A 14,920-nucleotide genomic window follows, 5' to 3' on the forward strand; every position below is an offset into this window, starting at 1 on the left:
GCGTAATTCTCTCCAGATCAAACCAATTTATTGTTGTGTTTGGTCACTGGAGATGTTGTACTCATATTTGGCATTGCGATTATTCTGTACTTTTTCTTTGTGTTATCAGTAAAATTATTATCGCTTTTAATCAAAAATTAAGTAGGTCATTAACTACGAGCCACAGTTTTCTTCATCAACATCAGTAATTGGGGAAATTCTTACCTTCCACGAGAAAACAACCCCCCTCATTATCACTAAGAATGGCATCAATCCAGACAACGTGGCTTTATTGATGAACAAGTAGACAACATCCATATTCCATCCACGTAAGCGGTGGAATATTAATTACATGGAAAGGCCAGCTTATGTAATTGCATGGCTCCATAATCCAAACACTGATAGAAAATCAGATTAACTAAAAGCGGGGCAACGCAGGCCATCAATTCCGCACAGACATTATTACATTAACACAAGAACCCACTTTATTGATTAATTAAGGGCCGCGATACTTAATTGAGATCAAGAAGAATACTCGATCTTGAACCCACCAATGGTGATCGGCGAGTTCGAAACCCTAGGCACCAAAGTCACCAGCACACTGCTGTCATCCTCCGCTCCCAAGTCCTCCAACAAGTCCGTTATCCCCAATTTCAGGTTCGTCTTCGTCTTCGCCTTCGTCGTCTTCCCTTGTGGCACGTGCACGAAGCTCCCAGCAAACTCGGACTTGTCCCTCCGACTCAGCGACTCAGCGTCGTCGTTAATAAACACATCAAACTTCACCGCCTCGTTACCCTCGAACTCAATGTCCTTAATGATCAGCAGCTCCTCCTCATCAACCTTCTCCTTCTTGCTCCTCTTCCTCGGCTTCGGCCTCGCCACCTCAACCGTCGTCTTTGAGTCGAACGTGGCTGGGAACTTCGACGTCAGCTGCGTCGCAGCCACCTTAGCTTTCGTCTTGTTCTTCGTTTTACGAGCGGTTGGCTTTGTGAACAGCCACGGAAGACTCGCAGGTTCGTAATTATATCGAAGCTGCTTCGCTGTGTCGAGGCTGTCCCGAACCTTACAGTTCACAAGCTCAGCGTTCTCGTCGTAGAACAGAAACTCGGCGTCGAGCCAATCGGTGTCGGTGATGTCCTGGCGCTTGCCTCCAAGGGTTTTCCAGATGGTCCACATGCGGTCCACGTTGCAATGGTGGGCGTAAAACAGGGGATCACGACCGGCGGAGTAGAAGTTGCCCATGTCCTCTTGGTGGGTCTGGTTTGGGTCGCCGACCCATAGATGGATGTTGTTGTGAGGCATGTTCTCGATGGTGCCGGGGTATTTTTTCGTGTTTAGGTCCCCAGCCCTGTACGCGTGGCCGAAAAACAGATCGGGGGTTTTGGCACCGGAAACCATCTGACGGTACATGATGGCCAGATTCTCGTCTATTCTTGTCTGGTCGTCCACGTCATCGTTTGTCTTACCGTAGCCGAGGTCCACCAGAACCGGCGGCTGGTGGTCGGAGTTTCTGTACTGGTCGTAGAGTGGGGAGCTGGTGTCAGTATAAATGTCTGGAATTGGGAAGCCTACAGAAACATGGCAAGTGTCAAAGTGAGGAGCTCAATTTTAAGGAGCCATATGAAAATATACAAAAGTATTGAGACAAATTTTTCAGAAAAATGCAGTGGAAAATGGATATTTTTCTACTTATTTTCGGAGATAAATGTTTATGTTGACTATAAAAGGTGTAGATTCTCAATTTAACCATACAAACATACCATTTAATTAAGAGTAAAATAATAAGGAAAAAATAAATTAAAAACCTACCTGCTGGAGAGTCCCAGTTCCAGTATGGAAGAGCGAAAGTTGGGTCATCAATGAGCTTGCCGAGGATTCTCTCGTAGAAGTACAAGTACATGCGGTGGAAGGGAAAGAAGAGCCATGAAAAGTGAACTTGGAGGTCATTGTCCGGAAACCCTACCTGTGGATATGCACCGTTACAGTAGGCACAGTGAACTTTAGCTTGTTGCACCATGCTACGTGGGTCGTCATCGGGTAAGGCTCTCATGGCGGCCTGGGCTTTCTTGAACTTGGCCAAGTACTCGTCCGTGACTTGCTGGGCGGCGGGCCTCGTCCGCAGCGGGATCGACAGGTCTGGTTTGAAGGTTTTGATCTTTGTCGTCACAGGAGGGCAGCAGGGGACGGTTTCACCTCCGGTGGTGATTTCGGCCAGCTGGCATTTGGTTAAGTCGGGTGGGGCTATCGGGTCGGCGAAGGCGAATGGTTTCGGGTCGAGGGTGGTGGCGCCATACAAGCCACCGAGGCCAATGAGGATATTTCTCCTGTCCAATTTTCCCAACAAACGAGAAGATTCTTCTTGTTGTTCATTTTGATTATTGCTACTGTTATTATTTGTGGCTTTGCATGAGATTGATGACCTACGTGCAACGTAGTGCTTGCTTTTTCCAGATAAGGAAAGTTGGGATTTGTTTGGGAGGAAAGTTGAGAAGGAATTGGTGGAGATGAGAGAAGAGTAAGTGCCCATGGTTGTGGGAGAGGGTGCAGTGGCCATGGCTTTGCTTCGGTCGGTGTAGCGCTTAACGTGTTTGCTCTTGTTATAAAGGCCAACCGAGGATCCAAACTCTGTAAAATAAACTATTTTTATTTTATTTTTTAAATAAAACGATGTTTATTGAAAAGATAAAATTAAAAATTATCTTCTACTGAAACATGACCGTATCCTTAGACTCTTATTTACTTTGATTAATAGTGGCCAACCTATTAAAGCGTAAGGAAGTGCATCATCTTATTTCATCAGAAAAATTATTCTAAATGCTTTAAATTGCTCATTTGTTCAGTTGGTGATGGTGCACTCCAGGTGTACAGATTACCTTATTTTTATTTTCAATATTTAAATAAATGTCTTTGTCCTTTTACTTTCATTTATTTAAGTTTACAATGTAAATAAGGAAGTACCCCCCATTTTGATTCAAATAAAAATACTAAAAAATCAAATTCCGACAAAATCAAAATATGAAAAATCGGTTTTAGTGCAAAATACGATTTATGCTAAAAATGATGGCTCATTAAGTCAATATATACTTCATAATAAAATCCCATAAAATCAAGTTTTCTTATCTGATGTGTAAGGAATAAAAGCCACCAAAATTTATATTGAGAAAATGATTATTCCAAAAAACCATTTTTCATACTTAGTCAATAATTTTACATAAAATAATTTTTCATGTATGATACGAATGCATGAAGGGACTTAATGTCAATCTAGGTAAAAAAAATCTTAGATGTTCAATCCACAAAGAGTTTTTAGCCTTTCAAAATTGCACATCAGCTAAAAAATTCATGAGTCTGCCAGTGCCTCTGCCATAAGCTATTCGATCTAAATCCAGTGCATGATATTTATGGCAAAATCTCCTTATATCGAAGAGATGGATAATACCAGGCTTACCACATTGTGTATTACCTCTCTAATAGATGTAGAGCCCACAAATATCATGGAGTCCACCTCTATTTGAAAGATAATATACAATGTGATATAAAAATATAATAAGCCTAGTATTTTTTCGAAAAAAATTATAAAATATTACGATAATATGATTATGTGTTACATCTTGTTCATGTGTGAATACAAGTGGACAACAGCCCTAAACCTTATAATATGGTACATGATATAAAATGAGGAATGCTAGCAACCTTCTCTCTAGCCTTCTCATTTGGACATTCTCCCTTTTTTGCTTAAGATATGTCATTCTCTTTACATTTAAAACAATGTCATTAATATATTATACACGCTAACTTCTGCTTTCCAAGTTTATCATTATTAAATGTATTCAATTTATCCAAAAAAAATTCACAACTTTCTTACCATCTTATTAATTTTTTTTCTAACATAATTTTTTTTTTTATAAAAAAAATATCTGCTTTAAAGAGGAAATGTCCTTTTTTAAAAAAAAAAAAAAACACAAAGGGTTTAGATAAAAAAAAACAAGAAAGAAGAAAAAGTCCTTTGTGCTTTAAAAAAAGCAGACCTTTCCTCTTTTTTGAAAAAAGCATACATTTCCTCTTTTTTAAAAAGCAGACATTTTAACGTTTAAAAAAAAATAAAAAAAGTTGCTAGTATTCTCCCATATAAAATACCCATGTTGAATGTGGATATTTATTAGGGTGAAATTATTAGAGAGAGAAGAGTGATCCTACGACCAAGTGGCGTATCAGTGTGTTGACTGTACATGACAGATGTAGGACCAACGACAATGAATTATTAGGTAAAGTCATAATTGTTCTTGGTACGAATTAAACACGAGGGAAGAGAGGGACGGTCCTCTTGTTTTCTTTCTGAATTTCTTGTCATATCATCAGCAATGGCCGACCTACAGCTCCAGTCGGACGACCTCGAGCCTTGGTATATGGATAATTTTGCATTCATTGCAATACAATACAATATAATACAACATTATATATAATAAAATTTATGTTATAATAATACTCGAGCTTTTTAATAATAAATTAGTATAGACACTGAGTAATTTGATAGGGAGCATGATTATCCCCATAATGTTATGGGAGCCTACATTTGATTCAATACCTTAATCAAGTTGTATAATCCACATCTAATCAGATAATTATATCTTTTTAGGTTTACTATAAAAATAATTCTAAGGTGTGATAATCTCAAGGGTGAAGGGCAGATGAGATGAGTAATGGCAGTCAGTGACACAGATTTTTAGTGAAGGCATGACAATCACATACGGTAATCTGATGGTCGGTGAAAAGACACGTCCTTTGGATCCATCCACAAACCAAGTCGAAGATCTAAAAAATCTTACGGAGAATAAGACTATTCACTATATTAATATTGCATTTAAATTTAGTAACACTTTAGGTAGACCAAATTTAAGACAATTCGACTACACATGCACGTGGGTATGTCGACTAGGACAGAAACTTTCATGGAAATGTCACTTTTTTTCTGTTCTGATGATTAAAAGTGATATTCCTATCATTACCTTTTTTGTACGCCATTTTGTATTTATGATTAATAGTGATATTCCTACTATTACCTTTTTTGTACGCCATTTTGTATTTGTGAGAGGTATTTTTTAAAAAAAATTTAAATTTATTTTTAAATTAAAAAAAAAATAGATAGTTGTGTTTCATAAAAATAAGATTTATTATTTAATTTTTTTTAAATTTTATTTTTTTAAAATATAAAAAAGTATGAATTTACCATATCATTCTCATTTAATTAATAATTTCAATTCTTAATATTTGCATTAATCAAGAGTATTTTTTGACATTCTAAATGTTTTATCATTTTCTATATAGATTATCTCATAGGAACCCACTTTCATTTTAATTTATTTTTGTTTTGAAATTTACAATCCCGACGTTGACCAATGAGGAGGCTATGTGCAAATTGGGCATGAATCTCTTGTGTTGGACTGATTTTGGGCTAGCCCAATATTCTGAATTTGTGAGCGAGTTAAAGTTGGATGACCCAAAATGTGATGCGTAATTTCAATCCATTAAGGATGACTTTGTTTTTGTTTGGAGTCCCAAAATCATCACCATATTTGATGTATAGCAAATATTGAGAGCTCGAGTCTTGTATACGACTTTTAAGTGAAGTTCTATAGCTTAATTGTTAGATAAATTAATTAATTTGATTTAATAATTAAAAAATAAAATTTCACCTAAATATCATATATAAGGCCCTTATCATGGAAGTCTTGTTGGGAGCTCTATTATTAGGACATGAAGCAAGTAAATAATCACCATTTTCTATCCGTTCGTTTCTTAAATTAAATCTCATATTCGTTTAGGATGAAATCTAGCATTTTCCCAAGTAAATATAGTCAGTCTGATTTTCTGTAAGGAAAAAAATAGACAAAGCCATAAGGATAATTACTGCTAATTAGCGAAAGCAAACAGAATTACAGAAAGCATTAAACAACAGAAAATACAACAACAAAAAACGACATCACAACAGATCATACGGCACATCTCCTCTCCACTCCTAAGCTACTTCAGAAACTCGATCTTGATGTGACGAATTGTGACAGGTCGTTTCACATACTTAGGGACCAGAGTGACCTTGATGCTGTCATCGCCGTCGGCGCCCACGTCGTCCAATAAGTCCGTGATCCCAAGCCTGAGGCTGGTCGTCACCCTCTTCCTCTTATGCGGCAAATACACAAAGCTTCCTGCGAACTCGGACTCGTCGGGTCGACTCAGCGAGTCCTCGTCGTCGTTCACGTGCACGTCGAACTTCACAGCCTCGTCTGCCAAGAACTCAATCCCCTGAATCGCCAGCACCTCTTCTTCTTCTTCCTTCTCCTTCTTGGTTCTCGACTTCTTGGGCCGCGGCACAACCACGCTGATCACCGAGTCAAGAGTGATCGGGAACTGAGTGAGTTCCACAACCTTGTTGTCTGAAGAAGTCTCGGCCGCATATGCTGCTGCTGGTTCACCCAAATCCCCTGTTGCTTGGCTCATCTTCGATCCGCAGTAGAAACCTCCGAACCCTCCTAGAGTTGCGATGAGAAGCTCTCTCCTTTCCAATTTCGCTGCTTTAACAAGAAAGCTTGCTGCTTTACGATTTCCCAAGAAGGAAATTCGAGAAGGGTTTTGAGAGATTGAAGAAGCGGAGAAGGCGGTGGTACGATTACGATTGATAATGACGGGTAAGGGCGGTGAAGGTGAAAGTGAAAGAGAAGCCATAGCTGATGGATGGCTCTGGGTTTTTAATACTTAATTGTTGCTTTCGTCTATCAACTATTCGACGAAATGTTTGACTGACTAGTTGGTGTCGGCATTAGAAACAGAACAAAGACTAATTGTATAATGTGATCTCTCCAGCAAAATTCCCAAATAAAATGACTTTAATTTGCAATCGCCAAGATAATATTTAATTAATTTTAGAAATTGGATACTACAGAGTGTAACACCTTTTCAAATCCATAGAGGAAGCCCAATAACTGATATCTCTTGCGGCAACTTCAAAAACCAATAATAGTATAATCTGTTGCTTAAGTTTCTAGCCTTTTGTCTTTTGGGGTGTTGTTTGAGAGCATTCCACCAAAATTTCACTGCAGAAAAGAGCGTGTTACGTGAGCTTCCATCCACACTTTTATCTGCATTTGCTTAGCATCTTGTGACTTTTGGGGTTGGGAAGGTTTGGGGTCTCTCTCAATCTAACATTCAAACTCGTCTTCCCGCAATGAAGAAAATGTTTGTTTTGCATGATTTTGTGGTTAACTAATCAAAACAACAATGCTACTTAACTCGTATGTGTTACACAAACTTATAGAGGATGAAACTTACACAAGTTGAAACAGAGCAACTTGATTCAGTATCTTAATTCATTATGCGGTCGTAGGCTCAGGCTAAGGCTAGGCAAAATAATCGATCTTGATCCCACCAATGGTGACAGGACGCAGGACATACCTTGGCACCAAAGTGACCTTTATAAAGCTCTCATCGTCAGCTCCAATTTGCTCCAACAAGTCCGTTATCCCAAGATGCAGGCTGGTTTTCACCTTCTTCTTGTACTGCGGCAAAAACACCAAGCTCCCAGCAAACTCGGCCTTGTCGGGTCGACTCAGCGAGTTCTCATCATCGTTCACATGCACATCAAATACCAGAGCCTTATCTGCCACAAACTCAACCCCTTCAATCACCAAAACCTCCTCTTCCTCTTCCTTCTCCTTCTGGCTCCTCGACTTCCTTGGCCTTTCCACAATCACACTGATCACCGAGTCCAAAGCTATGGGCAGCTCACTGCTCTGCACCAGTGCTACTTTTTTTGAGGTCTCTGCCGCATTTGCTGCACCAAAAGGCCTTGTTATGCCGCTCAGATTAGCCAAGGCGAGCCCTCCTAGACCGACAAGCGCATTTCTCCTCCCATCAAATTTTACATGGTTTTGGTCACTATTGATTGTTGCTTTACATGATCCTCTGATACGATTTCTGAGTAAGGAAATCTGGGTTTTGTTTGGAAAGATATGACAGATTGAAGGGGCGGTGGAGTAAAAAGTGGTAATTGTGTTGGATGATAGTGGGGGAGGAGAAGCCATGGCTTTGTTTTGTTTTCTTTTAAATTTGTATGAACAATTTATGGAACTGATGTATTTGACAATTTGTGATGACTAATCACATTCACAGCCACAGAAATAAAATCTACATACGCATAGTTGTTGATAAGGACGAAAATTTCTTATTGACAATTTGTGATGACTAATCACGCCCACCTCACATGACTTGTAATTAGGCACGTCCCAAGTTTCTAATATCTTCACTCTTCTTTGGGTTGTCGGCTATGAACACTATGCACATGCTAAATTAGTGCAGCCCAAAAATTGTGCTCACGGAGATATATGTTTGCAGCCCAACTTTTATAATGACGATCGAGGACTACGTTCCATTTATCAAAGTGTAGCTGCTGGCCCAATTTTTGTTTTTCCCCGTCGATCGGGAGATCGAATTTGATAGAAAATGTATCACTAGATCAAGTGTTAGTAGGTTGATTGGTCTAAAGTTTTTCTATCAAACGCGGCATGCATCATTTGCTGCAATGATGTTTTGGATTGTGATGTGAGCAATAATTAGGCTGTGTTTTATCACTGTGTTAAGAGTGGGAGATGAGAAACTGCCAAAACTATTTGGAATACCTTATGTTAGCTTGCATTGTAATTTGTAGTACATCTTAGAAGATGTGTACTAATGTACTCTGCATCAGAAATGTAAATTTTATGTTGTGTATATAATAAAATCAATGCAACAGAATGAGCTTGCAGCAACACTACCTCCCTCTACTGCTAAACTAGTTAGCATTAGTTCAAGGGTGTTATTGAATTATCAAACACAGACTCCTCTGTGTCTCTATCCTTGTATGGCCTGAGCCTCTTCTTCTAATGGATGCTCCTCTCTTGTTTCACTTCTCAGGCTCTTAGCTCCTGTTAGAGTAAACTTTGCAGTCTCTGTGTGTTTGTTTTCTCTATATTTGTAATTTGATATGTTACTTTATAAGCAGCCTTTGTTGATTACATGTAGTTTATAAGCAGGCTATGCATAAACAAAACTGGTGTGGCCATTTTTCATACCTTGGCACCAAAGTCATCACCCGACTGTTGTTACCGTCTTCAATTCGTCCTCCAACAAATCTGTTATCTCTATATGCAGGCTACTAGATAAAATAGAATAAGATGAAAAAATAAAATAAAAGGCTGCATATAAATATAACAGACTTGTTTGGGGATGAGTTGAAGATGATAATAGTCTGGTGCAAACAATAGTTTCGAACCGTTGTACATTTTAGAAATCACATTACAGCTCTGTATTATTGTTTTGGCACCAAATGGTTGGTTTTGTTTCATTTATGAAATGCGTAAATGAGCAGTTGAGAAAGGCTGTTGTTAAAGAAGAAGAAAATCATGGAAAATCCAAGTTGGAAAGGCTGTTGTTATGCCTGGGTTGATTAAAAAAAAAAAATTTAAAAGTTCAAAAACTAGTATAGCCGCGCGGCTTTATTATTGCCTTAAAAATTGGAACAAGGAGGAGTATAGCCGTCCGGCTATACTATCTCTTTTAAAAACAATTTAAAAAAGTGGTACAGCCGTCCGGCTATACTATTTCTTTAAAAAAGTGGAAAAACCAAATATAGCCGGTCGGCTATATTATTTCTTTTAAAAAATAGAAATCCCGAGTATAGCGGCTCGGCTAAACTATTTCTTAAAAAAATTGCGAAAATGGAGCATAGCCCTTCGGCTATACTATTTCTTAAAAAACAAAAACAGAGTCTAGCCGACCGGCTTTACTATTTCTTTAAAAGACTGGGAAAACCAGAGTATAGCCGTGCGGCTATACCATTTGTTTAAAAAATTGGGAAAAACCGAGTATCGCCGCGCGGCTATACTATTTCTTTATGAAAATTAAAACCAAGTCAAGCAGCGCGGCTTTACTATTTCTTTAAAAAAAATATTAAAAACAAGTAGAGTCGCCCGGCGATACTATTTCTTTAAAAAATTGAAAAAACCGATATAGCCGCCAGCTGTAATATTTCTTTAAAAAAAAATTAAAAACAGAGTCTAGCGGCTCGAGTTGAGCTCAAACAGTTGAAAATGTAGTTTTGAGACATGTTTGCACAAATATATACATATACATTGCCTGCTTCTTCTTTTTCAAGGACTCTTCCAGTTTAGCAATTTTATCAGTACAAGCTTTCTCATGCTCAGATATCAGACTCCTTTCTTTCTTTCCAATTTTTGGTGTATTCGATTTCACTATAAGGAGGAGTAAAGGAGATTTGTTGCTTACTCAGTTGTTTCATATCGTGTGCGGAGCCTTTCCTTCACTTCTTCATAGTTGGAAATGATGCCTGTCAAATAGAACAACAATGCTCCACAGAATCGATGGGTTATGTTAGCTAATAATTGCAAGGCCTGTTCTGCAGTTTTGATATGATGTTCTTAAATTTTACTTGTTAATGTAGGGAACACGACGAAGCTTGGTGGTAATGTAACACCACAAAACTGGTGTTATAAACAACCAGAGAAACCTTAAAAGCCAGGCTACTGTAAAAACCCTTGCTCTGTTTTGGAACGTAACCATGGCAGTTTCGCTGACACTCTCAATGTTCAAGTTTTCGTCGGAACTGAGAGTAGACAAAGACGCGGCTCACGAAAACAAACAAAATCTCAAATGGAATTGAATAATGCAAAAAATTCCGTTAGTGGGTTTTAGATTTCAGTTTCAGCCATCAATCCAATCCAGCGGGGAGGATAGGATATGAATGAGCTCTGCACCTCTGCCACCTCCGGCTGGGTTTTACCCACGATTAAATAATCAGAGTTCCATGAACCTATCAACAAAGCTTTCATAGCTCAGTTGGGAAATTAGAGTACCGCGTTCGGCTATACTACGCTTTTATAGTATGAAGAGAAATCAGATGCAATTATAAGATTTGGAAACTATAAAGAACTACCGAACTACCTTTCAAGGCCTGTAGATGGTTGGCTTGGTCCTTACAAAAATCTGCACCAGTCCATAAGGCCGGTCAGAACAGAACGACAACCAAAAGCATTTGGTGTTATAGTTTAGATGGCAAATACAGCACATTAAAAATCAGGCAGCATTATGTGTCTGGATGAAAGGGTGACAAAGCAGATGGATACCTAACATAACTACTTTTTTCTTAGAGAAAAAAAGAACCTAACCTCCAAATCTGGCAAAGGGTCGTATGTTTGTTTCTCTCTTGTGTTGAAACGGTAATGCCTGTGATCCTCTGAACTCCAAGTTGAGTAGCAATGAGGTTCTGCATTAGCAAAGAGCCAAGGAGTTACTCGCACAGATGAAAATACCAGAGGCAAATTCTTTTAAACTAATAATCTCAATGTTATATTTTTGAAAGATGAATGGTCTTAAATCTGATGTGATGGAACATCTAATTAGGTAGTGGATAAGAAAATAATCTTACATCTAGTGGTTAGGTATTACTTACTATTTTCTAGTTTCTTCTTTCTGGAATATCAGTTTTTAAAAAGTGCAGATAGAAACTGTAGTGTGTGTTTAAGCAAAAAGGTCCAAAGTCATGCTGCAATTGGAGATGTTTTGGAGATGATCACTTCAACAAAAATGTTTAAACTGAGTCCATAATATGCTGTTGGAATTATATTCTCCTCAACCCTCGGCAAAACCTGTGCATGGATTTGAAATTCAGAAATCAATTAGATAAGCAATTGAGATGCTAACATTACGAATTCAATTAGAAATGAGTTCAAATGTGTAATTCATGGTTTCTAACTTTTTCTGTCATCAATTAAACTTATATAATCCATCTGAGCTGATCTCAAAGTTCACAGAGCTTACGAGGTCTGTTAGAAGAAGAAGAACATTGAGGCCAGTTAAAGCAATAGAGAAATGAAACAAAACCACCCAAATAAGAAATACTTACGCATGCAACAGAGCAGGAGGAGTCCAAGGAGGAGATGGAAAGAAAGGAAAAGAGGAAGGAGGACAGAGGGATTGGAAAAAGATGTTTGTAAGATAAAAAGATGTTTTCCCTAGCTAAGTTATTTTGGTGTTTGCATCAAGCATAACCAATATTTAATAATATAGTTATTTGTTGATGGGATCATAGATGTTATTCCTTATAACTTCTTTGCATTATCACCTTTTTCTTTTTCTTTTGTATTTTCACAATGTAATTGCATGGAAACAGGGAGCAAGCCTGAAGAATCACAGCCTAAAGAAGAATCACAGCCTGAAGAATTAGAGAATAAAGAATCAAAGAATGATGAATCAGAGAATTATGAATCAGAGACTGATGAATCAGAGGATGAAGAAATTGGTATGCTTTTGATTTTGATTTTGATTTTTTTTTTTTTTTGAACAGAAGCAATAGTCTAACTATATTATTGGTAAGCGATAGCCTCTTCTGTCCTAATCTTATTGGTAAGCTTGGATTTTAGGGACAAAAAAGATGTGCATGCACCTTTTATATTTACATTTTTTTTCTCTCTTATGACATAATATCTATGTATTTGTTGTTATTTTATGTAATGTGCTCGTAATACTGATTTTTGGGTTTTATCATCTTCATTCATTTATTGTCTTAAAAAAAGATTATTTTTATTGTTTACATTGTATTTAACAATGGATCTACAAATTGCACACATGCGAATGTAAGTATTGTTTAAAGGTGGGTGACCACCATACAGAGCTATGCTCTTACATTGATGAGGTCCCAGAGAACGCAATTGTTGGTGAGAGTTGTGTTGTTACATGTCTTGTATGTGGCTGCTTCTTTAGAGATTCACGTTGTGCTAATTGTGGCATAACCCTAGGACGTGCACTCTTCAAGGGTTGTTTAATATGTGGGAAGAAAGGTGAACACATGGAATTTGAGTGCCTGGAATTCGAGCCGAATTCGGATTTTACTATCGACCCTTATAGTCGTTCTTTTATGGTCGATATTCGGCCTTAATTGTACTCTAGAGTTGAAGCAAGGGAGAAAGAAGTGTTTTTTTTTATATCGTTTGCCATAAATAACATGCATCCTAATCTTTTGATGTCTACATCGGGTATTGTTTTTGTCACAAATGAATTGCAATTTGCATCACATGGTCTATTATATTCTTATGCTTGAACTAGTTTTTATCTTATGATTTTGTTTTTCTCTTATGGGGTTAGTATACTTGATTTTAATTTAAAGACTTACTAAACAACTAGGCATGAATGACCACGGTTTGAATTGAATGATGACTTGGTAGAATAACAAAGGTAAAATGGAAAAGTTTAGTAGTAAATATTATAATGAGTTTTCACATCCGTAATTTATAACACTTTACAATAAGTTAAATGTCGAAGAGTTTGGTAATAAATATGAAGAATAAAGATCGAGTTGAAATACATTCAAAGATATTAATAATTGTAATAGAAGACGAGTCAAATAATAGTCAAATAATAATAATATCGTACACATAGAAAAGGAAGGCGGAGCCAAGTGATGGCAGTGTCATGCATGCATATGATATATCATATGAGGGCCAAGTGATGTTTCGACAACCTATGGAAGTACAGAGCTTACAAAATTATGGAGCAGAGCAACTTCTGCAGCATTAGACAACCATATAACTACACAGTGCCAAGCATTAGCTTAAAAAATGCCAAGAATGGGGCGTTCCTATTCAAATAGGGAACTCAAAAATTTTAATTTTTCTTCAAAAAAAGAAGTTCTTAAATTTATTTTTAAGATTGAAAAACGTGTTTAGTATGCAACTTGAAAACTGTTTTCAAATATTAAAATTTAGAGAACTTGTGGGTTGTGAAAAAAAAAATAGATATTTTTCTATTTTTAATAATTGGAGTGTTTTTTTAGTTGTTCTTGAGTTTGAGTTTTTAAAAATAAGGATACCAAACAGGTTTTCTTTGTTTTGAACTCAAATTCTGTTTTTGAGTTTAAAAAGTTAGATTTAAGTTGAATACCAAACATGCCCTTAACGATTCAATTTCTTCAATCGAGGTTTCCAGGAATGCTTTTTTTGTTATTATGCAGTTTGATCATGTCATAATTGGTGACCTAGTTGTTATCATACGATATATAGCCAATTACTTTAACTTATGGCTCGCATAAAGGATTTGCTGAATTACCAATGAAGGTTGGTCAGAGTGGAAGGGGCTCTGGTCACTTAAGCAAGTGGTCTCGGGTTCGAGCCTTGTGGATGCAAAAAACTTTATTGGGAGAGGTCTCCGCATATGCGCCCGATAGTACCTCGGAGGATTAGGCCTGGGCCATGCCTGGGGTGTAAGATCCCACATCGACCAATGGAGAAGGGGTGATGTGCCTTATATGTGCACACCCGCATCCATCTAGCACGAGGCCTTTTGGGAGCTCACTGGCTTCGGAGTCGTAGGAACTCCGAAGTTAAGCGAGTTGGGGGCCAGAGCAATCCCAGGATGGGTGACCCACTGGGAAGTTGCTCGTGAGTTCCCAGAAACAAAACCGTGAGGGCAGAGAGGGGGGCTCAAAGCGGACAATATCGTACTACGGCGGAGCCGATCCCGGGATGTGACATGGGGATACCTTGGGAAACCAAAAAAAAAGGATTTGCTGAATTCATTCATTCTCGTTAGCTAGCTATCATACGTAAATGAGATTGAAACGACGAAATTTTGGACCAATACATCAATGATAAATTGTGAAAGTTCCCTCACTCAACTCTTTCTTGAAGGAAAAGGTAAACAACAAATGTCATATCCTACTATAATAGAAAAATGTTTTGCTCCTTATTAATTAGGGATATCTCTAAATCCGATGATCCCAATTCCTTAATTCATTAATTAATCAAATCAAATATTGATTAGAGTTTATCAAATCCAACATTTGTATTTGATTTGAAAAGGAAAAAAAAAACAAATAAATTATATTGTCGTATTGTTAGAT

General features: G+C 37.6%; 3 protein-coding genes across 3 annotated transcripts; all 3 read right to left on the reverse strand.

Moving 5' to 3' along the window:
• On the reverse strand, positions 244–2,590 carry LOC18781410 (polyphenol oxidase, chloroplastic). Its single transcript, XM_007214598.2, has 2 exons — positions 1,789–2,590; positions 244–1,547 (listed from the first exon to the last, which is right to left on the reverse strand). Exons 1-2 carry the CDS (start codon positions 2,531–2,533, stop codon positions 502–504), a joined length of 1,791 nt encoding a protein of 596 aa, XP_007214660.1. The 5' UTR covers positions 2,534–2,590; the 3' UTR covers positions 244–501.
• LOC18781387 (polyphenol oxidase, chloroplastic) lies at positions 5,855–6,981 on the reverse strand. Its single transcript, XM_007211912.2, has one exon. The coding sequence runs from the start codon at positions 6,697–6,699 to the stop codon at positions 6,001–6,003; it is 699 nt and encodes a 232-aa protein (XP_007211974.1). The 5' UTR covers positions 6,700–6,981; the 3' UTR covers positions 5,855–6,000.
• LOC18778750 (polyphenol oxidase, chloroplastic) lies at positions 6,860–8,088 on the reverse strand. The gene has a single exon (XM_020561913.1). The coding sequence runs from the start codon at positions 8,052–8,054 to the stop codon at positions 7,371–7,373; it is 684 nt and encodes a 227-aa protein (XP_020417502.1). The 5' UTR covers positions 8,055–8,088; the 3' UTR covers positions 6,860–7,370.

The sequence above is a fragment of the Prunus persica genome, chromosome G4, assembly GCF_000346465.2.
Source record: "Prunus persica cultivar Lovell chromosome G4, Prunus_persica_NCBIv2, whole genome shotgun sequence".
NCBI classification, from domain to species: Eukaryota; Viridiplantae; Streptophyta; class Magnoliopsida; order Rosales; family Rosaceae; genus Prunus; species Prunus persica.

Coding starts and splice junctions, on each gene's coding strand:
- LOC18781410 (XM_007214598.2), bottom strand. CDS start 2,533: ATGGCCACTGCACCCTCTCCCACAACCATGGGCACTTACTCTTCTCTC. Junction 1,548..1,788: donor GAACTGGGACTCTCCAGCAG/GTAGGTTTTTAA, acceptor ATGTTTCTGTAG/GCTTCCCAATTCCAGACATT.
- LOC18778750 (XM_020561913.1), bottom strand. CDS start 8,054: ATGGCTTCTCCTCCCCCACTATCATCCAACACAATTACCACTTTTTAC.
- LOC18781387 (XM_007211912.2), bottom strand. CDS start 6,699: ATGGCTTCTCTTTCACTTTCACCTTCACCGCCCTTACCCGTCATTATC.